Source organism: Pristis pectinata, chromosome 27 (genome assembly GCF_009764475.1).
Source record: "Pristis pectinata isolate sPriPec2 chromosome 27, sPriPec2.1.pri, whole genome shotgun sequence".
NCBI classification, from domain to species: Eukaryota; Metazoa; Chordata; class Chondrichthyes; order Rhinopristiformes; family Pristidae; genus Pristis; species Pristis pectinata.
This window is the reverse complement of record NC_067431.1, coordinates 31,703,119-31,727,539: the sequence shown is the minus strand read 5'-3', so window position 1 is coordinate 31,727,539 and position 24,421 is coordinate 31,703,119. Positions and strand designations below refer to the sequence as shown.

The 24,421-nt window shown below is 44.2% G+C and overlaps 1 protein-coding gene across 4 annotated transcripts in view; it reads left to right on the top strand.

The window, feature by feature from the left end:
* The window catches only part of sik2a (salt-inducible kinase 2a), a 253,352-nt gene that overhangs the window by 163,512 nt on the left and 65,419 nt on the right, over positions 1–24,421 (top strand). For all 4 annotated transcript variants that reach the window (XM_052040106.1, XM_052040107.1, XM_052040108.1 and 1 more), the window contains one exon: positions 2,665–2,826. In XM_052040106.1, coding sequence (XP_051896066.1) covers positions 2,665–2,826 — 162 coding nt within the window. The remainder of the gene's footprint in view (positions 1–2,664; positions 2,827–24,421) is intronic.

Here is a 24,421-nt window from a genome sequence, read left to right as displayed (position 1 = left end):
CTGACAAGTGGCAGATGGAGTTCAATCCAGAGAAGTGTGAGGTGGTACACTTTGGAAGGACAAACTCCAAGGCAGAGTACAAGGTAAATGGCAGGATTCTGGACAGTGTAGAGGAGCAGAGGGATCTGGGGGGTTCATATCCACAGATCACTGAAAGTTGCCTCACAGGTGGATAGGGTAATTAAGAAAACTAATGGGATGTTAGCTTTCATAAGTTGGGGGATCGAGTTTAAGAGCCGCGAAGTGATGATGCAGCTTTACAAAACTCTGGTTAGACCACACTTAGAGTACTGTGTCCAGTTCTGGTCGCCTCATTATGGGAAGGATGTGGAAGTGTTGGAAAGGGTGCAGAGGAGATTTACCAGGATGCTGCCTGGATTAGAGAGTATGGATTATGAGGAGAGACTAAAGGAGCTAGGGCTTTACTCATTGGAGAGGAGGAGGATGAGGGGAGACATGATAGAGATATACAAGATATTGAGAGGAATAAATAGAGTGGACAGCCAGTGCCTCTTTCCCAGGGCGCCAATGCTCAAAACAAGAGGGCATGGCTTTAAGATATTGGGTGGGAAGTTCAAGGGAGATGTCAGAGGGAGGTTTTTCACCCATAGAGTGGTTGGTGCATGGAATGTGCTGCCTGGGGTGGTGGTGGAGGCTGATACATTGGACAAGTTCAAGAGATTGTTAGATAAACATCTGGAGGAATTTAAAATAGAGGGATATGTGGGAGGAAGGGGTTAGATAGCCTTAGGTGTAGTCTGAAGGGTGGCACAACATGGTGGGCCGAAGGGCCTGTATTGTGCTGTATTGTTCTATGGTTTACTCTGTACTGTTATTGTTTTTACCTGTACTAACTCAATGTTACTGCACTGTGAAATGAAACCTCGGTACAAGTGACAATAATAAACAAATACCAACACCAATATCAAGAGTGGTCAGGTTGATGGTGGGGGGAGGAATTATTGCCATTTCTATCATTGGTTCCTCATCCCAGCCTCACTTTCTCTCCTCTTCTGGTTGCTGATTTTTGAACACTGACATCCTCCCCGAAATAGGCAGGACTCCTGCCCTGTGCTTGACTCTCATGGGGTATCACCAGGGTTACTGGGTTAACTCAGCCATCCTTCCTCCAACTTCTCTGCAGATCAGTACTCCATTTTCAATAGCAGATGTATTTGGAAAGATTGTAGTCCCCTGATTGTTATAACAGCATTCAGTAGAGTGCTTCTGGAATCCAAAAGATAATTCTAGAATGTTGTATGCAGCTGATAAATATTTAGAAACAATTATCATGTCAATTAGATTTTTATTTTCTCAAGTGTTAATTATTAGAACTACTCAGCAGAAAACCTAGCACTCTCTCTGGGTATCTAAGCATCAAAACTATTTTGCATCTTTTTCAAACTGTAAGAAGTTAACAAGAAGAATGTCACCTTTTGCGCAAAGCCCTTATGTTTGTCTGTTCCTCTCTCCCGTTGGATCCAGTTATTTTCGAATCCACAGGTTCTTTCAGGATCCAGGAATGAGTTGAAAACAACTTGGTGCTTCAAAGTTTTATTGGAAAGTTTAAAACAAAGAAACAGTCACAGAGCACACGGCACTGGCTTTGATGAGCCGAGACAAAGGGAACAAAAGATGAGGTCAGGCCAGGGGAGATGAGCAAGAGCGAGATTGACAAAAAGCGACACCTTTTATACCTGAGATAAGAGATGCTCTTTAGTAACAATAGTCCACTCAGGAAACCTATTAGATACTTGTGGCCAAACCAACCAATGAAATAACCACATATTCACCTGATGGACAAACCGATAAACTAATAAGCGGCCATTCCTTGTGCTGCCACTTGAGGTGTATTAAACATTATACATGTTTAAAAAACTAATTAAAACAGTCGAATCCAATGCTCCTTTCTGTCTATTTTTATTTCTTTCTCTCTCCATTTTGTTCTCACTCCTTCCCTTCCTCTCCTGCTTCCTTCTTTCTCTTCTCTTTCAGTCTTTGTCTCTTTCTCTCTCCCTCATTATTTTTCTCCCTCTTGCTGTACGTGGATCTCTCTCTGGGTGATGTCATTTCATGTGTGCGTTGCACTCACCTCCACAGGTTCTGTTCAGTATGCACATTGAGGACAAGTGGGCTGATAATCTTACCCACCTCTAGCACAGACAATGAAAGGCACACTTCTTCCTATCTTTCTCCTTTGATGCCTCACTCTAAATTTCTGCATCTCTGCACAGAAATGCTACTGTCATTCCTTTGAATCCCCTTTCACTCCCTACGTTTTGTACATTCAGTCTTAGACAAGTGCCCTCTTCTCATTTTTGTTCCTTACAGAACTCCCTACAACCTGCAAGGTTTAAAATCCCAGTTTATAAAACACTTGGTTAATTTGTTATTGCAGCTTTTCCTGCACAATGACCCTTTAGCCAGATGACTCCATTCATAAAATCAATAGGCTTGTAGACAATGACCCCCTGCTCCCAGAAAACAGCTGCACCAGTCTTCATTGACTCTATTCTGATAGTTACAGGAAACAGTTGGTCAAGGGGAAAACCATGCAGTTTCAGTCACCCTGTGCTCAGACTGTCCGTGATGCAGTCTTATAATCAAGACTTTCCTGCTGTTTTTTATGGAATTGCATAACAATCTTCCTCCTTCAAATTTCAGATTATTTGGCAAACCATGGGCGGCTGAGTGAGCTGGAAGCCAGGCGCAAGTTCTGGCAGATTCTGTCAGCAGTGGAATATTGCCACAACCGCAAGATTGTCCACCGGGATCTGAAGGCCGAGAACCTGCTGTTAGATAGCAACATGAATATTAAAATAGCAGGTATGTGTCGAGAGTGTGAGGATCAAAAATATATTTCATTCATAAAAAATATATACAAGAAATGTAAAACAATACATGTTTTTCTTTACTTTAACAGTATCCACACCCCATGCATATAGTGTGTTTTCAAGTCTATTTATTTGTAGTGTCATCAACTTAATACATCCTATGTACAATGCCATTCATGTGGCCTCTTTAAACAAACCCTTGAAGTGTTTGCGGGGCTGTTACATAGGACCCAGCCCCTCAGTATCCAGTGACAGCAGGACAGATTGCAGTCCTTCCCTATGAAGACTTGGTGTTGGCTGCACCAAGATTCAGTGCGTCCCTCAGCACGTACTCTTGTAGCTTGGAATGTGCCATTCGGCAGAAATCCTTTACTGACATCTCATGGTGCAAAGCCAAGCTTCAGGCAGGCCAAAGTGCATCTCTCACTGAGCTGATGATCTTGCAGCAACACTTGTCTCAGTGTGCATTCCTGGGATCAGCCCGTAGATCAGAGAGTCCTTTGTTATGCGGCTGCTCAGGGCAAACTGAGACAAGGACCCTTGCAACATTTTCCAGACTTTCTTTTCAAATCCACAATCCACAAAAAACTGGACGATCTTAACCTCATCGCAGTCATTTTGAGGACAACATGCTCTGGGATTGAGATTCTAACTGTGCAGGATCTGGCTGAGAACATTCTGTTATAGAGTCATAGAGCAATACAGCACAGATACAGGCCTTGTGACCCAACCAGTCTATGCCAACAATGGTGCCCTCCCATCTAGTCCCAATTTCCGGCAATCTGCCCCTATCCCTCTAAGCCCCGCCCCTGCATGTAACTATCCAAGTGCTTCTTAAATGGTAATAATGTACCTGCCTCAACCACTTCCTCTGGCAGCTCGTTCCATGTACTCACCAACCTCTGCGTGAAAAAGTTGGCCCTCGGGTCCCTTTTAAATTTTTCCCCTCTCACCCCATCAAAATGTTGTCAGATTTATTTTCAGTGAGAGTGTGTTCAATTGAGAAACTCTGCCTTTACCTCCCTCCCAACACATTTTTCAAATCTTTACTCTCAGGATTTGGGCAATGTTGGCCAGCCAGACATTTATTGCCCATCCTGAGAGCAGCTTCAAACACTGCAGATAGATGGGTGACTGTCAGGGGAGAGAAAGAGAAAGGGAACAGGCAGACAGTGCAGAGGACCCCAGAGGCTGTTTCCCTCAAAAACAGGTATTCTGCTTTGGATACTGTTGAGGGGGATGACCTACAGGGATCAAGTGGGCAGTAGCCAGGTCTCTGGCACTGGGACTGGTCCTGCTGCTCAGAAGGGAAGGGAGGAGAAGAAGAGGGCAATAGTGATAGGGGACTCGATAGTCAGCGGAACAGACAGCAGGTTCTGTGGACATGAGCAAGAATCCCGGATGGTACGTTGCCTCCCAGGTGCCAGGGTCCAGGATGTCTCTGATCGGGTCCACAGCATTCTTGAGCGGGAGGGAAAGCAGCCAGAAGTCGTGGTACATGTTGGTACCAATGACATAGGTAGGAAGGGGGATGAGGTCCTGAAAAGTGAATTTAGGGAGCTAGGCAGAAGGCTGAAAAACAGGACCTCAAGTGTAGCAATCTCAGGATTGCTGCCAGTGCCACGTGATAGTGAAGGTAAGAATAGGAGGAGATGGCAGATGAATGTGTGGCTGAGGAGTTGGTGCAGGGGGCAAGGTTTTAGATTTTTGGATCTTTGGGATCTCTTCTGGGGGAGGTGGGACCTGCACAGATTGGATGGGTTACACCTGAACTCGAGGGGGACCAATATCCTGCAGGCAGGTTTGCGAGTGTGGTTCGGGAGGGTTTAAACTAGTTTGCAAGGGGGATGGGAACTGGAGGGGTAGGTCAGTGGAAGAAGTGCACGGAGTAAAGCCAGATCTAACATATAGAGAGGCTTTCAGGACGAAGAAGCAGAGTATAGGGTATAAAAGTAGTAAGGTGGGTGGGCTAAGTTGTATTTACTTAAATGCAAGAAGTATCAAGAATAAGGGTGATGAACTGAGAGCTTGGATAAGTACATGGAACTATGATATTGTGGCTCTTGCAGAGACTTGGCTGTCACCAGGGCAGGAAAGGATACTGAATATTCCAGGATTTCAGTGTTTTAAAAGGGACAGGGAGGGGTGGCGTTACTGGTCAGGGATACTATTACAGCTGCAGAAAGGGTGGATAATGTGGCAGGATCCTCTCTAGAGTCAGTATGAGTGGAAGTTAGGAACAAGAAAGGAGCAGTTACTCTACTGAGAGTATTCTATAGGCTGCCTGGTAGCAGCAAGGTTACTGAGGAGGCAGATTTTGGAAAAGTGCAAAAATAACAGGGTTGTTATCATGGGAGACTTCGACTTCCCAAATATTGATTGGCAACTGCTTAGTACCAAAGCTTGAGATGGTGCAGAGTTTGTTAAGTGTGTCCAGGATGGATTCCTGTCACAGTATGTTGACAGGCAGACTAGAGGATCTAGTATTAGGTAATGAACCGGGTCGGGTGACAGATCTCTCAGTGGGTGAGCATTTGGGGGACAGTGACCACCGCTCCTTAACCTTTAGCATTGTCATGGACAAGGATAGGGGCAAAGAGGACAGGAACGTATTTCATTGGGGAAGGGCAAATTATTAGGCTATAAGACTAGAACTTGCGAGTGTAAATTGGGATCACATTTTTGAAGGGAAATGTACTATGGAGATGTGGTTGATGTTCAGGGATCTCTTGCAGGATGTTAGAGATAAATTTATCCCAGTGAGGCAGAGAAAGAATGGCAGGGTGAAGGAACCATGGGTGACAAGAGAGGTGGAACATCTAGTTAGGAGGAAGAAGGCAGCATACACAAGGTTTGGGCAGCAGGGATCAGATAGGACTCGAGGATTATAGGGTAGCAAGGAATGAACTTAAGAAGCGGCTGAGGAGAGCAAGAAGGGGACATGAAAAGGCCTTGGCGAGTAGAGTTAAGGAAAACCCCGAGGCATTTTTCACTTATGTGAAGAGCAGAAGGATGGCTAGGGTAAAGGTAGGTCAGATTAGAGACAAAGGTGGGAGGATGTGCCTGGAAACTGTGGAAGTGGGTGAGGTCCTCAATGAATACTTCTCTTCAGTATTCACCAAAGAAAGGGGCCTTGATGACGCTGAGGACAGTGTTGGTAAGGTTAATGTTCTGGAGCATGTTGATATCAGGAGAGAGGATGTGTTGGAGCTGTTAGAAAATATTAGGACAGATAAGTCCCCAGGGCCTGACGGAATATTCCCCAGGCTGCTCCGCGAGGCGAGGGAGGAGATTGCTGAGCCTTTGGCTAGGATCTTTGAGTTTTCGTTGTCCACGGAAATGGTACCGGAGGATTGGAGGGTGGCGAATGTTGTCCCCTTATTCAAAAAAGGTAGTAAGGATAGTCCAAGGAATTACAGACCAGTGAGCCTTATGTCTGTGGTGGGCAAGCTGTTGGAAAGGATTCTTAGAGATAGGATCTATGAGCATTTGGAGAATCACGGTCTGATCAGGGTCAGCCAGCATGGCTTTGTGAAGGGCAGATCATGCCTCACAAGCCTTATAGTGTTCCTTGAGGAGGTGACCAGACAGATTGATGAGGGTAGTGCAGTAGATGTGGTCTACATGGATTTTAGTAAAGCATTTGACAAGGTTCCACATGGTAGGCTTCTTCAGAAGGTCAGAAGGCATGGGATCCAGTGAAGCTTGGCCGTGTGGATTCAGAATTGCCTTGCCTTTAGAAAGCAGAGGGTTGTGGTGGAGGGAGTGCATTCGGATTGGGGGCTGTGACTAGTGGTGTCCCACAAGGATCGGTTCTGGGACCTCTACTTTTTGTGATATTTATTAATGACAGATGAGGGGGTGGAAGGGTGGGTTAGCAAGTTTGCAGATGACACAAAGATCGGTGGTGTTGTGGATAGTGTGGAGGGCTGTCGAAGCTTACAGAGGGATATTGATAGGATGCAGAGCTGGGCTAAGAAGTGGCAGATGGAGTTCAATCCGGAGAAGCGTGAGGTGGTACTCTTTGGAAGGACAAACTCCAAGGCGTAATACAAAGTTAATGGCAGGATTCTGTGTAGTGTGGAGGAGCAGAGGGATCTGGGGTCCATATCCACAGATCCCTAAAAGTTGCCTCACAGGTGGATAGGGTAGTTAAGAAAGCTAATGGGATGTTAGCATTCATAAATCTTGGGATCGAATTTAAGAGCCGTGAGGTAATGATACAGGTCTACAAAACTCTGGTTAGACCACACTTAGAGTACTGTGTCCAGTTCTGGTCGCCTCATTATAGGAAGGATGTGGAAGTGTTGGAAAGGGTGCAGAGGAGATTTACCAGGATACTGCCTGGATTAGAGAGTATGGATTATGGGGAGAGACTAAGGGAGCTAGGGCTTTACTCTTTGGAGAGAAGGAAGATGAGAGGAGACATGATAGATGTGTACAAAATATTAAGAGGAATAGATAGAATGGACAGCCAGCACTTCTCTCCCAGGGCACCAATGCTCAATACAAGAGGGCATGGCTTTAAAGTAATGGGTGGGAAGTTCAAGGGAGATATCAGAGGGACGTTTTTTACCCAGAGAGTGGTTGGTGCATGGAATGTGCTGCCTGGGGCAGTGGTGGAGGCAGGTACATTGGTCAAATTCAAGAGATTACTAGATAAGCATATGGAGGAATTTAAAATAGAGGGATGTGTGGGACGAAGGGGTTAGATAGTCTTAGGCGAGGTTTAAAGGTCAGCACAACATGGTGGGCTGAAGGGCCTGTATTGTGCTGTACTGTTCTATATGCTATGTTCTATCCTTAATTGCAATTGAAATAATATGGCTTGCTGAGCTGTTTCAAAATCAACCACAGTGCTCTGTTTATGGAGTTACATGTAGGCTAGATTGAATAATGAAAGTAGATTTCTTTCCCTAGAAGACATTGGTGAACCGGATGGGTTTTGCTGGAGATCGAGTACTATCATGGTATTAATTACAGACAATGGCTCTTTACAAATTCTAGATTCATTTAACGAACTGAATTTACATACTCTAGCTGCTGTCGTCAGATTTGATCTCAGATCTTGAGATCATTAGTTCAGCCCCTTGTATTGCAACAAAGAATGCTGTGATCCTTGGTGTCATTTGTAATGCATCATTCTCTCCACTCCAAAAGCATCTGTGCAACACCCTCATACCCTCCACCAATTGACTCATATGGAACCGTAGAACACAAAACAGACTCTACAGGCCCGGTGTTCAGGCCGACCATCTATACCAATCCCATTTACCAGCACTTACTCTGCAGCTGCTTATGCCTTGGCAATTCATGTGTTTGTTCAGATTCTTCTTAAACATTTTGGGAGTCTTTTCCTCCACCAGCCCCTCAGGCAGTGCATTCCAGATTTCAGCCAACCTCTAGGTGAAAAATTTCTCCCTTGTATTCCCTTTAAACCTTTTACTCCTTACTGTAAACCTAGGCTGTCTGATATGGGAAGACGTTTACTACTGCCTATCCTTTCTCTGCTCCTCATAATTTTGTACACCTCTATCAGGTCCCCCCTCAGCATTCACTGCTCCAAGGAATCCAGTCTCTCCTCATAACTGAGACATTCCAACCCAGGCAATGTCCTGGTGAATCTCTTCCGCACCCACTCTGGAGCTATCACATTCTTTCTACTCTGTGGCAACCAAAGCTGCACATAGAGTTCCAGATGTAGATTTACCAGTGTTAGTTAAAACTGTACCATAGCTTCTCCACTCTTACGTCTTATGCCCCTGCTAATGAAGGCCAACCTCCCGAATGCCTTTTTTACCACCCTCTCTGCCTGTGCTGCCACCTTCAGGGATCTTTGAATTTGTACACAAAGGTCCCTCTGTTTCACAATACTCACAAGGGTCCTATGGTTTGTTGTATATATTCTAACCTTATTTGACCTCTCAAAATGCATCATTTTGCACTTAGAAGGATTAAATTCCATCTGCCAATGCTCTGCCCATTTTACCAGCTGATCAATGTTTTTCTGTAGCCTGAGATTATCCTCATTATCCACAGTACCACTGATTTTGTTTTGTGTCTTCTGAAAATTGACTAATCATACCTCCTACATTCATATCCAAATTGTTCATGGATATGATAAACAGCAAGAGTTCCAGCATTAATCTCGATGGTTACACCACTGGTCACAAGCTTCTGATCACCAAAGCAACCCTCCACCATCACCCTCCTATTGCCAGCCCAATTATGGATCCAATTTGTAAGGTCAATTTATGCAAAAAACTGGAGTTTATTTAAAGAGCAGATGAAACAGAAACGATCCCAACTTCTTCTAATAAAAGCAGAGTAATTTCCCCAGAAAAATGCAGTGAATGGAGGACAGTAAATAATATGCATCGAAAAAGAATCTGCCACTTGAAGCAATGAGGTCAAATCTTGACTGATAAGAACTTGCCCAGTCATCTCTTCTCAGGCAGGCTGCAGCCTTGTGAAGCCTCTCAATTATTGTTGTCTTCAAGGTAGAGAAAGATCAGGAGGAAAATGAATAAAAGTTTCAACATTTTGCTCTCTCTTGTGAAAGAATTCTGGCAGTGGGAGGAAACTGATTATCAAGGCCATAGATTTAAGGCAAAAGAAGAAGAAGGAGAAATGATTTTTTTGCACAGCTGGTGATTCACTGCCTGAGATGGTGACAGTAACATATTCAATAGTACTTTTCAAATGGGTTTAAGTTAAATACTTGCAAAGGAAAAAATACCGGGCTCTCTGCAAAGATGGGGGAGTGGTTGGTGATCTCTCCCTATAACCTGGCACAGGGACAATGGGCCAAGTGGCCTCCTACTGTGTTTTGTTTTCCAAGAGGAATTTCCTTCTTGGCCCCTTTCTCTGAGCTCATGTCCCACATCTCTCCTTAGTTAAACCGTGAAACTTACACTCACGCTCAGTTTGACAGTTGAAAGGCATTTTCCAACACTGTTGTCTGTGACCTTTATGCAAAGAAAGGTCAGTGGTGTGAATTGTGCTTTGATTCAACACTTCAAAGCATCTCCATTTACAGTGCTAACTGGGCTGGTTTCCACATCCAAGAGCTGTAAAACTCCAGATTATTTCCCTTTGATTTCAACACAGGGGCCAAATGTTAAAAGCTGAAGAAATAATCTGGAATGATTTAAATCTCTTGAAGATAACATATAGTTTGTGAGTACCGTGTGTTTTAATTGGGCCACCACTTATACGAAGAGGAATGGGTGATGTTAGAGGCAGGGTGGGGGAGGGTTACAGTCTGGATGTGCAGCTTGCAAACAGCAAGCAGGATGATAAAAACAAAACTCCCTTTTTCTGTTTTAAGCCCCCCAACCCCCTGCCTCCCCACCCCGACACACTCACACACACACACATATCAGGCAATGTTTGGTCAGCACGTGGTATCAGTGAGTCACCCCAGAATTTGCTTCTAATTGCCAGAAAATGTCACACCACAGAATCAGAATCAGGTTTATTATCACAGACATATGTTGTGAAATTTGTTGTTTTGTGGCAGCAGCACAGTGCAAGACATAAGGACATAAAAATTACTATAAGTTATAAAAATAAATAAATAGTGCAAAAGAGGAATAACGAGGTAGTGTTCGTGGGTTCATGGACTGTTCAGCAATCTGTTGACGGAGGGGAAGAAGCTGTTCCTGAAACGTTGAGTCTGGGTCTCTGATTGTAGAGCTATAGGGGTCACCAGAGAACTGCCACTGGGATCACCTCAAGGTAGCTGCAGGCGAAAAATTGATCGACTCTTCGTTTCCTAACATTAATTTTGACATTACTGTCAAGCTGCAACATACGTTTGTATAGCACCTTGAACACAGCAAGAATGCCTCAAGGCACTTCATGGTAGCGTTATCAAAGAATAATTAGTACTAAGGCATGTAAGAAAGTTAGGGCAGATGTCTAAAAATTTGGTTAAAAAGATTGGTTTAAAGAAAATCACTCAGTTGATTAACTATGACCATTTAGATGCAACAGTGGCTTGAGTAAAAAGAACTTGTATAGAATCTTGTGCAACCTCAAGGTATTGGTGTACATTTGAAGTGTTGTCACCATGGTAACATAAGAACATAAGAAATAGGAGCAGGAGTCGGCTATCTGGCCTGTTGAGCCTGCTCCACCATTCAATAAGATCATGTCTGATCTGGCCGTGGACTCAAATCCACCTACCTGCCTTTTCTCCATAACCCTTAATTCACCTACTGTGCAAAAATCTATCTAACTGTGTCTTAAATATATTCAATGAGGTAGCCTCTACTGCTTCCCTGGGCAGAGAATTCCACAGATTCACTGCTCTCTGGGAAAAGCAGTTTCTCTTCATCTCTGTCCTAAATCTATTCCCCCGACGTGGGACACATGACAGCCAATTGAAGGGCACTAAACTGTCACAAGCAAGGTAATTCTGATGAGATAATCTGTCCGACTGATGTTAGCTGAGGGATCAATATTAGCCCCAGGATACCAGGAATAACCTCCCCGTTCTTCTTTGCAAGCGTGCCATGTGGTCTTTTACATGAACTGGGAGATAGGGACTTGAATTTGCATCTTACCCAAAAGGCAACACACGTGACAATGCAGCACTCAATATGACATTGTAGTAACATAGAACTGTGCAGCACAGGAACAGGCCCTTCAACCCACAATGCCATGATGCCAATTTAAACTGCACATCTGCCAGCATATATTGTGTGTCCCTCCATTCCCTGCCTGTTCACCTGTCTAAGTGCTATTAAATGTAGCTATCGTATCTGTTCCCACCACTTCCCCGGCAGTGTGTTCCAGGCACCAACCACGCTCTGTGTAAAATAAAAACTTACCATGTACATCTTTAGACTTTCCCCCTCTTACCTTAAACCTATCCCCTCTAGTATTTGACATTACTACCCTGGGGAGAAAGACTCTTGACTATTTACCCTTTCTGTGCCTCTCATAATTTTATAAACTTCTATCTTGTCTCCTCTCAGCCTCCAACACTCCAGAGAAAACAATCCCAAGTTTGTCCAAGCTCTCCTTGTAGCTAATACTCTCTAATCCAGGCATCATCCTGGTGAACCTGTTCTATATTCTCTCCAAAGCCTTCACATGTTTCTGCAGTGTGATGACCAGAATTGCACACAATATCCCAATGTTTAAATTAGATTGTTATTAATTAGATTATTATTCTCAAACCTCTGGAATGGAGATGAGAGAAATGAGTGTAGAACACGGCAAGTATTGACTGAAGCAGCCTCATAAATTGTGTGAAATCTATGCATGATTGATGACCAATAATGCAAAAGTAGACTGTTACCTTCCAAAACAAAATAAATGCCAATGCTGTTCCTCACACTCTCCACCTCTCTCAATTATTCATGAACTGGGAATAGAGTCATGGAGTTATACAGCATGAAAACAGGCCGTTCAGCCCAACTCGTGCACGCCGACGACGTTGTCTCCTTGAGCTCGTGCCATTTGCTCGTGTCTGGGCAATATCCCTGTAAACCTGCCTTTTCCATGTACCTGACTAAATGTCTTGGAATGTTGCAGCCATAAATATAATGGATTTGAACATTAACAATGTTTCATGTTTAAATCTGTTTCCATCAATTCTAATTTAGTGCCAACCAATAAAATACCTTATACCCAAAATACTGCAGACACCAGAAACCGCAAATAAAATCAAAAGATGCAAGAAATACTCAGTAGGTCAGGCTGAGAAAAACAGTTAATATTTCAGAGTGGTCTTCCTTTGCCTGAGCCCATGGCTCATTTGGTTGTATTCCTGCCTCAGCTGGCACTCTGGTGTAGTGCTCAGGGAGTGCTGCACAGTTGGAGGTGGTGTCTTTCAGATGAGCCATTAAACCAAGGGCATTGGTTAAGAAGATGCCATGGCATTTATCTGTAAAAGGGCAGGAGAATAATTCTAATTATTCTGGGCCAATGTTCACCCTCATCCACCAACATAAAACAAGACTATCTGGTCATTATTCATATCGCTGTTCATGGGAGCTTGCTATGCTCAAATTGACTGCTATATTTCCTTCATTACAACAGTGACTAGACCTTAAAAGAGGGATTTAATTGGCTGTAAGTTTTGCCATGTTCTGAAAGGCTCTGTCTGAATGTGAGTTTCTTTCTCTTGCGCAGCAGTAACAGCTTAAGAGCCCAGTGGGGTTTTGGACTGAAACAGGGATTTATCTATTATTTCATGAATCTCTTAGTGAGAGCTTGGGGCAGGGTTTCTGGATATTTTGTCCTCCATTTTTTGACAGATGAGCTGCTGATTATAAGATGAAAGGAATTCTTCTTAGAAAACATCATTCCCCACTTCACATCTAGAAGTCCCACAGGAATCCCAGGTCAGGTTAGTTGAGGAGCTGGCACTAACTTCCTTTGTAAACCAAGTTGGTTGAGGGGGTTAATGGAAAAAAAATACAGGGAGGTGGAGGGAGAAGAATGGGAAAGAAAAGCTTGACTGATCAGTGGCAGAAGTGCAGCTAATATCTGCTGTGTGCAGTGTGGCTTTTATTCTGAAGCAGTTCCTATGATAACTTCTCTAGCTGGTGGACAGCAGAGGGGGATTGACGTCAAGCACTGCTGATCAGTATGCTGTTCGTGAAGTGAGACCGTTCAGAAAATGAGTTCAAAACCATGGGCTCCTATCTGTTCCTTTTGTCAGCAGCTTAGCTGAATAAATTCTCTTACTAAAATGTAGCCCTGAGATTGGGTTGTGGATTGGGGAGGGTGGGGAGAGAGGAGATAATACAATTTCCACTGCGGAAGAGTCAAGGTCACATTAAAAGAGCCAAACTCTTTTAGAACTTGCCATGTTATGCAATGGATTTATTTTTTAAAGAATTAGATAGTGAGTATTCTGGACAGTTTCAGGGGTGGTTAGTCAGCATGTCAAAGGTCAGCTATTATTGTGCTCCAGCACATGAATCTTTTAGTTGTCTTAGAATCATCCTTGCTGATGTCAGTCTTTTCAGATGGTTATCCAGACGAGGGAAGAGAATCTCTCTTCATTCCCCTATGTACAAATTAGCCAAGTCTAGACTTTGGAAAAGGACATAAAATTATATAGTGCCTTTCATGGGATGTTCTAAAATACACGGCATCCATGGATGTGGCCGTTCTGTCACAGTCCTGCTCCCCTGACCTGGAACATCTGGCAGTCAAGTGTTATCCGTTTTATCTGTTGAGGGAGTTCTCCACTGTCATCCTGGTAGCAGTGTTCATTTCACCCCTGGCAAATGTCAAGCTGGCACTGGAGGAGCTGAGCACTGTGATCAACAGCCATGAGACAGTGCACCCTGATGCCTTCCCGATCATCATGGGGGACTTCAACCAGGCCAGCTTGAAGAAGTCTCTGACAAACTACCACCAATGTGTCACCTGCAGAACCAGAGGAGCCAACACATTCAATCACTGTTACACTACCATCAAGAACGTTTACCGTGCCATACAACACCCACACTTTGGCAAGTCCGATCACCTGGCTGTACTTTTACTCCGATGTATAGGCAGAGACTGAGGATCACAGCAGCGGTGGTAAGGACCATGAAGGTCTGGTCAAGAGAGGCAGGGAAGCATTTACAGGACTGCTTTGAAATAAGCGGGCAGATTATTATCTAGGAGGAGAGAAAATCCAAAGCACGGAAGTACAAAGGGATTGGGGGTACTCGTGCAGGATACCTTAAAGGTTAACCACTAGGTCGGATCGGTGGTAAAGAAAGCGAATGCTATGTTGGCATTCATTTCGAGAGGTATAGTGTATAAAAGTAAGGAAGTGTTGATGAGGCTCTACAGGGCACTAGTGAGGCCTCATTTGAAATATTGTGCGCCGTTTTGGGCCCCACATCTTAGGAAGGATGTGTTGACGTTGGAGAGGGTTCAGAGGAGATTTACGAGGATGATTCCAGGAATGAAAGGGCTTACGTATGAGGAGCGTTTTTCGGCTCTTGGACTGTACTCGCTGAAGTACAGAAGAATGAGAGGGGACCTCATAGCGACATTTAAAATATTGATAGGAAAGGACAGAGTAAGTGTGGCTAGGCTGTTTCCCTTGGTGGGTGAGTCCAGGACCAGAGGGCACAATCTTAGAATTAGAGGGTACAGTTTCAAAACAGAGATGACGAAAAATTTCTTTAGCCAGAGGGTGGTGAATTTGTGGAACTCCTTGCCACGTACAGCAGTGGAGGCCAGATCAGTGGGGGCATTCAAGGAGGAGATAGATAGATATCAAAATAGTCGGGATATCAAGGGATATGGGGATAAGGCCGGTAATTGGGATTAGAATAGGTTTTTTTTCTTCTTCTTCCCCCATTCCCCATTTCTCATTTCTATTTCCCTTTCCTTGGAGCAGACTCGATGGGCCAAATGGCCTGCTTCTGCTCCCTTGTCTTGTGATCTTGTGAATTGGTAGACTGGACCATATTCAGGGATTTATCTTCGGATCTAAATGAATATGCCACAGCTGTCACCGACTTCATCAAGATCCACATGGATGAGTGTGTGCCTTCGAGACAGACTGAGTTATTCCAAACCGGAAGGCCTGGATGAACCAGGAGATTTGCAGTCTGCTGAGGGCCAGATTTGTGGCGTTCAATGCTGGCGGTTCAGAACCCCACAAGAAGTCCAGGCATGACTTACTGTAGTGTAGCACGGTAGTGTAGCAGTTAGCTTAACGCTTTACAGCGCCAGCGACCTGGGTTCAATTCCCACCGCTGTCTGTAAGGAGTTTGTATGTTCTCCCTGTGTCTGTATGGATTTCCTCCGGGTGCTCCAGTTTCCTCCCACATTCCAAAGACCTACGGGTTAGGAAGTTGTGGGCATGCTATGTTGGCGCCAGAAGCATGGCGACACTTGCGGGCTGTCCCCCAGAACACTCTATGCAAAAGATGCATTTCACTGTGTGTTTCGATGTACGTGACTAATAAAGATATCTTTTCTGGGCATGCTATGTTGGCGCTGGAAGCGTGGCGACATTTGCAGGCTGCCTCCAGAACACTCCACGCAAAAGACGCATTTCACTGTGCATTTCGATGTATGTGTGACTAATAAATGATATCTTATGGAAGACCATCATGAGAGTGAAAAGGCTATTCCATGTGAATTTAGAGACACAATCAGACGCATGACAGCTGTGGCAGGGTTTGCATGCCATTACTTCCTATAAGACAAAATCTAACAGCATAAATGACAGTGATGCTTCACTCCCTGATGAGCACAACACCTTTTATGCACACTTTGAAAGGGAGAATAACACTACACCTGTGCAAATTCCCACAGCATCTGGTGACCCTGTGATCTCTGTCTCAGAGGCCAACTTCAGAACATCCTTCAAGAGGGTGAAACCTCACAAGGTATCAGGTCCTGACGGGTGTACCTGGCAGGGTACTGAAATCTGTGCCAACTAACTAGCTGGAGTGTTCCAGGACATCTTCAACCTCTCACTGCCACCTGCTTCAAAATGGCATCATACCAGTGCCCAAGAAGAGTAAGCTGAGCTGCCTCAACGACTATTACCCGGTCGCACTCCCATCTACTGTGATGAAGTGCTTTGAGAGGTTGGTCATTGGCTAGAATTAACTCCTGCCTGAGCAAGGACCTGATTTTTGCCTACCACCATTACGGCGGACGCAATCTCACTGGCTCTCCACTCGGCTTTGGAGCACCTAGACAACAGCAAAACATACGTCGATCTGCTTTTTATCGATTACAGCTCAGCGCTCAACACTATCATCCCCTCAATACTAATCAATGAGCTCCAAAACCTGTGCCTCTGTACCTCCCTCTGCAACTGGATCCTCGACTTCCTTATCAGGAGACCACAGTCAGTGCGGATCGGTAATAACATCTCCTCCTCGCTGACGATCAACATAAGCTCACCTCAAGAATGCGTGCTTAGCCCTTTAACTCTCTCTACAGTCATGACTATGTGGCTAGGAACAGCTCAAACACCATCTCTATAAATTTGCCAATGACACCACTGTTGTTGGCAGAATCTCAGATGGTGATGTGGAGGTGTACAGGAGTGAGATAGATCGTATGGTTGAGTAATGTCGCAACAACAACCTTGCACTCAATGTCAACAAGACCAAGGAATTCATCGTGGACTTCAGGAAGGAGAAGTCAGGAGAATGCATACTGGTCTTCATTGAAGGGTCAGCGGTGGAAAGTATGAGCAGCTTCAAGTTCCTGAGCAACGACATCTCAGAGGCTCTGTCTTTGGCCCAACACATTGGTGCAATCATGAACAAGGCACACCAGTGGCTCTACTTCATTAGGAGTTTGAGGAGATTTGGTATGTCACCAAAGACTCTTGCAAATTTCCACAGATGTACAGTGGAGAGCATTCTGACTGGTTGCATCACCGCCTGGTATGGAGGTTCCAGTGTGCAGGATTCAAAGAGGCTGCAGAGGGTTGTAGACTCAGCCAGCTCCATCATGGACACAATCCTCCCCACCATTGAGGACATCTTCAAGAGGTGGCGCCTCAAGAAGGCGTTGTCCATCATCGGGGACCCTCAGCACCCGGGACATGCGCTGTTCATTTTACTACCATCGGAGAGGAGGTACAGGAGCCTGAAGGTCCACACTCAACATTTCAGGAACAGCTTCTTCCCCTCCACCATGAGATTTCTGAACGGTCCATGAACACTACCTCATTACTCCTCTTTTAGAATATAGAACATTACAGCACAGTACAAGCCGTTTGGCCCTCAGTGTTGTGCCGACATTTTATCCTGCTCTAAGATCTATCTAACCCTTTCCTCCCACATAGCCTTCCATTTCTCTATCATTCATGTATCTATCTAAGAGTGTCTTAAATGTCCCTAATGTATCTGCCCCCACAAACTCTGCAGGCAGTGCATTCCACGCACCCACCACTCTCTGTGTAAAAAAAAAACTTACCCCTGACATCCTCCCTATACCTTCCTCCAATCACCTTAAAATTTTACCCCCTCGTGTTAGCCATTGTTGCCCTGGGAAAAGTCTCTGACTGTCCACTCGATCTGTGCCTCTTATCATCTTGTACACCTCTATCAAGTCACATCTCATCCTCCTCCTCTCCAAAGAGAAAAGCCCCAGCTCACTCAACCTATCCTTATAAGACATGCTCTCCAATCCAGGCAGCCTCCTAGTAAATCTCCTCTGCACCCTCTCTAAAGCTTCCACATCCTTCCTATTATGAGGCAACCAGAACTGAACACAATACTCCCAAGTGTGGTCTAACCAGAGTTCTGTAGAGCTGCAACATCACCTTGCAGCTCTTGAACTCAATACCCCGGCTAATGAAGGCCAATACACCATATGCCTTCTTAACAACCCTACCAACCTGCACGGAAACCTTGAGGGATCTATGGACGTGGACTCCAAGATCCCCCTTTTCCTCCAAACTGCTCAGAGTCCTGCCATTAGCCTTGTATTCTGCCTTCAAATTCGATCTCCCGAAATGTATCACTTCACACTTTTTCTGGTTGAACTCCATCTGCTACTTCTCAGCCCAGGTCTGCATTCTATCAATATTCTATTGCAATCTACGGCAACCTTCTACACTATCCACAACACCACTAACCTTTGTATCATCAGCAAACTTACTAACCCACTCTTTCACATCCTCATCCAAGTCATTTATAAAAATCACAAAGAGCAGGGGTCCCAGAACATATCCCTGTGGAACACCACTGGTTGCTGACTTCCAGGCAGAATATGCTCCATCTACCACCACCCTCTGTCTTCTATGGGCGAGCCAATTCTGAATCCACAAAGCCAAGTTTCCCTGGATCCCATATCTCCTGATTTTCTGAATGAGCCTTCCATGAGGAACCTTATCAAATACCTTACTAAAATCCATGTACACCACGTCCACTGCTTTACCTTCATCAATGTCACATCCTCAAAGAATTCAATCAGGCTCGTGAGGCACGACCTGCCCCTCACAAAGCCATGCTGACTGTCCCTAATCAGCCTATACTTCTCCAAATGCCCATAAATCCTGTCTCTAAGAACCTTCTCCAGTAATTTGCCCACCACTGAAGTAAGACTTACTGGTCTATAATTCCCAGGGTTATCCCTGATCCCTTTCTTAAACAAAGGAACAACATTTGCCACCCTCCAATCATCTGGCACTACTCCTGTGGTCAGTGAGGATGCAAAGATCATTGCCAAAGGGTGCAGCAATCTCTTCCCTCGCTTCCTGTAATCACCTTGGATATATCCTGTCCAGCCCTGGTGACTATCCTAATGTTTTTCAAAAGTTCCAGCACATCTTCTTTCCTCACGTCGACATGCCCTAGCATATCAGCCTGCTGTACGCCCTCCTCACAAACGTCAAGGTCTCTCTCTGGTGAATACTGAAGCAAAGTATTCATTAAGGACCTCCCCTACCTCTTCTGACTCCAGGCACATGATTCCTCTTTTATCCCTAATCGGTCCTACCCTCACTCTAGTCATCCTATTTATTATTTATTTGCACTATTTATTTATTTTTGTAACTTATAGTAATTTTTATTGCACTGTACTGCTGCCGCAAAACAACAAATTTCACAACATATGTCAGTGATAATAAACCTAATTCTGATCCAGTTTTGTATTTTTGATGTGTCATCACTGTGATGTGAGAATTGCAACAGCAATTTTACAAAGAGCAATGTCATCATGATTGAATAATCTGTTTTTAACATTTAATATTGAGTCATAGAGTTGTCCAGCACAGAAATGGGCCCTTCAGCCCAACATGTCCAAATCCAACTTTTTGCCCATCTACACCAATCCCATTTGCCAGCATTAGTACTGTATCCTTTTATACTTTGCCTATTCAAGTGACTGTCTAAATGCATCTCAATCATAGTAATTTTACTGATTGTCACTACCTCGTCTGGCAGTGCATACAGATATCAACTACTGTGTGTTAAAAAACTTGCCGCTCAGATTCCCCTTAAAACTCCATCTGCTCACCTTAAGCCTCTGCCCTCTTGATACCCCTACCATGGGAAATAGATTTTGTCTATCTGCCTTACCTATGCGTCTCATAATCTGATATACTTCCATCAGGTCACTCCAAGGAAAACAAGCTCAGCCTTTCCAATCTCTCCCCATACCTAAAGGCCTCCAATCCAGGCAACATCATGGTGAATCTCCTCTGCACTCTATCCAGTGCAACTACACCCTTCCTATAATGTGGCAACCAGAATTGCACACAATAGTCCAAATGTGGGCTAACCAGTGTTTTGTGAGGTTGCAACATAACATCCCAACTTTTATATTCTTTGGCCTGACCTATGAAGACAAGCATGCCATCCACCACTCTGTCCACCTTCTATGCTTTCTCCATCAAGACCCCAGCATTCTCCACCCATGCATTACTGGAGGATTGGAGGGTGGCGAATGTTGTCTCCTTATTCAAGAAAGGTGAGCCTTAAGCTGTTAGAAAGGATTCTAAGAGATAGGATCTATGAGCATTTAGAGAAACATGGACTGATTAGGGACAGCCAGCATGGATTTGTGAAGGGAAGATCTTGCCTCACTAGCCTGAGAGGGTTCTTTGAGGAGGTGACCAGGAACTTTGATGAGGGTAGTGCAGTAGATGTGGTCTACATGGATTTTAGTAAGGCGTTTGACAAGGTTCTGCATTGTAGACTTCTTCAGAAGGTCAGAGGCCAAGAGATCCAGGGAGGCTTGGCTGTGTGGATTCAGAATTGGCTTGCCTGTAGAAAGCAGTGGGTTGTGATGGAGGGAGTGCATTTGGATTGGAGGGCTATGACCAGTGGTGTCCCACAGGGATCGGTTCTGGGACCTCTACTTTTTGTGATATTTATTAATGAGTTAGATGAAGGGGTGGAAGGGTGGGTTAGCAAGATTGCAGATGACACAAAGATCGGTGGTGTTGTGAATAGTGTGGAGGGCTGTCAAAGCTTACAGAGGGATATTGATAGGATGCAGAGCTGGGCTGACAAGTGGCAGATGGAGTTCAATCCGGAGAAGTGTGAGGTAGTACACTTTGGAAGGACAAACTCCAAGGCGGAATACAAGGTAAATGGCAGGATTCTGGGTAGTGTGGAGGAGCAGAGGGATCTGGGGGTTCATATCCACAGATCACTGAAAGTTGCCACACAGGTGGATAGGGTAGTTAAGAAAGTTTATGGGACGTTAGCTTTCATAAATCGTGGGACAGAGTTTAAGAGCTACGAAGTAATGATGCAGCTTTACAAAACTCTGGTTAGACCACACTTAGAGTACTGTGTCCAGTTCTGGTCGCCTCATTATAAGAAGGATGTGGAGGTGTTGGAAAGGGTGCAGAGGAGATTTACCAGGATGCTGCCTGGATTAGAGAGTATGGATTATGAGGAGAGACTAAAGGAGCTAGGGCTTTACTCATTGGAGAGAAGGAGGATGAGGGGAGACATGATAGAGGTATACAAGATATTAAAGGGAATAGATAGAGTGGACAGCCAGCACCTCTTTACCAAGGCACCAATGCTCAATACAAGAGGGCATGGCTTTAAGGTAATGGGTGGGAAGTTCAAGGGAGACGTCAGAGGGAGGTTTTTCATCCAGAGAATGGTTGGTGCATGGGATGCGCTGCCTGGGATGGTGGTGGAGGCTGATACTTTGGTCAAGTTCAAGAGATTGTTAGATAAGCATATGGAGGAATTTAAGATAGAGGGATATGTGGGAGGAAGGGGTTAGATAGTCTTAGAAGTGGTTTGAAGGTTGGCACAACATGGTGGGCCGAAGGGCCTGTATTGTGCTGTATTGTTCTATGGTTCTATGTTTTCCATAGCATTCTGGGACAGATCTTATCTGGTCCTGGGGATTTATCCATGCTTGTGCATTCCAATTAGCCAAATTACCTTGGATTGCATGTGACTTATCCTTCTGGACCAGCCTGCTGTGCAGGACCTTATCAAATGTCATACTAAATTTCATACAGACTACATCTTCCACCTTACCATCATCAATCTTCTTTGTCATCTCTTAAAAAAACTAAATCAAATTAGTGAGACAGGACTTACCCTGCACAAATCCATGTTGACTATCCCTAATCAGTCCCTGCCTTTCCAAATGTAGATAAATCCTGTCCCTTAGAATTTTTCTCCAATGACTTCCCTACCACTGATGTATGGCTCACCAGCCTGTAATTATCTGGCTTATTCTTGCTCCCCTTCATAAATAAAGGAGCAACATTAGCTACCTTCCAGTCTTCTGGTACCTAGTTTGTTGCTAACGAAGATCTAAAATCTCCGTCAGGACCCCAGCAATCTCCACCCATGTTTTTTCCATAGCATTCTGGGGTAGTTCTTATCTGGCCCTGGGGATTTATCTACCCTCGTGCATTCCAAGACATCTAACACCCACACCTTAATATTGACCTGCTCCAGTCCAGTCTATCAATGTAATCCTTCCTTAACTCTCTATCCTCCATGTCCTTCTCCTTGGAGGATACAGACAAGAAGGATTCATTTTGGACCTCACATGCATCCCTTTGGTCCCTAAGAGGACCCACTCTTTCCTTACCTACCCTCTTGCTCCTAATATAGAATGACTTGGGATCCTCTGCAATCTTACCTGCCAAAGATATTTCATGCCCTCTTTGTGCCATCCAAACTTTTTTCTTAAATACTCTCCTACACCCTCTATGTTCCTCAAGGGACTTCCTTGATTGCAATTGCCTATACCGATACACATATACCATGGCCTGGACACTGTGGATAGCTGCCCTGCTCCTCTTCAAAATAGTCTCATGGCACCTGAGACAGCAGCCAGGGCTTTGCTTTAAGATATAAGATATTTATTTATTAGTCACATTTACATTGAAATACACAGTGAAATGTGTCTTTTTGCGTTACTCAGAATGTGCTGGGGGGAAGCCCGCAAGTGTTGCCACTTTTCCGGTGCCAACATAGCATGCACATAGCTCCTAACCTATAGCTCTTTGGCATGTGAGAGGAAACTAGCTCCAACCCTAACCCTGGAGAGAGATTTGAACACACAATCTCAGATGGGAGTGCTACCCATGAAGCCACACCTGAACCATTTGACTAAATGGAATGTATGGTTGGTGACTGAAATCATCCATCTTATCAGCTTGTTGGCCTGTCTGTGGGCATTGTGTCAGTCAAGCTGGGTTTAGCCTTTGATTATTGTGGGATGCTATCCAACTTAATCACCATGGGTTGGCTTCAGTTGCAAGTAAAATAGACAACATACAAGTCTGGAAAGGACCTTGTTCCAAGCAATTTTCAAGAAATACTTAAGTGATGGAGTGACTAGATGTAGTGTCTATAATGGTTGTTTGTTAGTGGTCCATTGTGCGACCTTCCCGTGTGAGTGCAGTGCCTTGGGTCAATGTGTAGGATATATTTTGCAACTTGGTTAAATCTGTGGTTTGTTAAAAGCTATTTGAAGAATCATCGCCACATTAAGTTCAAAAGTTAAGGGTAAACCAATGTTATTGAGGAACAGTTCCTTACCCTGTAATAGAGAAAATATTGGCATTCATTCATAGCTTTACCTTGTCTTTTTTCTTGAAAAAGTAATTTTTAATAAAGTGAAATAGATGAATTTTAATCTTAATCAGATGGTTGTGAGTTCAAATATCATTCTTTAGTGTGGTACATGTGCTACATTGATAAAGATCCTGTACTTCATATGAGATGCTAAACTGAATCCCCATCTACTCTGTCAAGTGAATGTAAAAGATCCTATGGCACTATTTCAAGAAGGAGGGAATGTTGTCATTCACGAAAACAGATTATCAGGTCATTATCACGTTGCCAGTTGCGTACAAACTGACTGCACTGCTTCCCGGTGAATACTCTCCATCACCCATAAAGCTCTTTGGGACATCCTAAGGCATGAAAAAGGCTGTGTAACTACACATCTTTTTTATTTTCCTTTTCTAAGTTGTGGGCAATGGATTTCACAGACCACGAGCTTATTTGAGAAGTAGTTACCTCTCATCTTGTGCTGAATCCTTCTGCAGGAACATTTTCTGAACTATTATTTGATAGAATGAACTTTGCACTACAAATTTTTGATCTCTTTATGGGTTTTATTGTGCTGATTTATGCAGCTTATGAGCACAAAATACCTCAGACACCCATGGGACTGGCAATGCGATGGTGCTCTAAGTGGGAGTCTAAGCATACAATATGGCAGAGGGGGAGTTCCTGGTCATTGCACAGTCTACTCTGCTGCAGTTTCAGGTATCTGTTTCCATATTCCAGGCACCTAAAAACTTTTTTATGGATGATAATGCTTGCTTTTACTTCAGGATGTTTTCTTGAAAAAGCTATGCAAGGATCTGGAGGTTGTTAGGCATGAAATATGTGGGATAAGAATGTATGAACTGAAGAAGTTTCTGCTATGACCCCTCCAACCTGCTCCACTGTTCAGTAAGTTTATGGCTGATCATGAAACATGCCCATAATCGCTCTGATGTCCATATTATCTGTGTGCCTTGAATGCAGGAAGGCTAATGGTATCATCATGGATGCCTGCTACCCTGGCCATTTATATTTCTCTCTTCTACCTTTCAGGAGAAGATTCAGGAGCTTGAAAGCCTGAATGACCAGACTTAA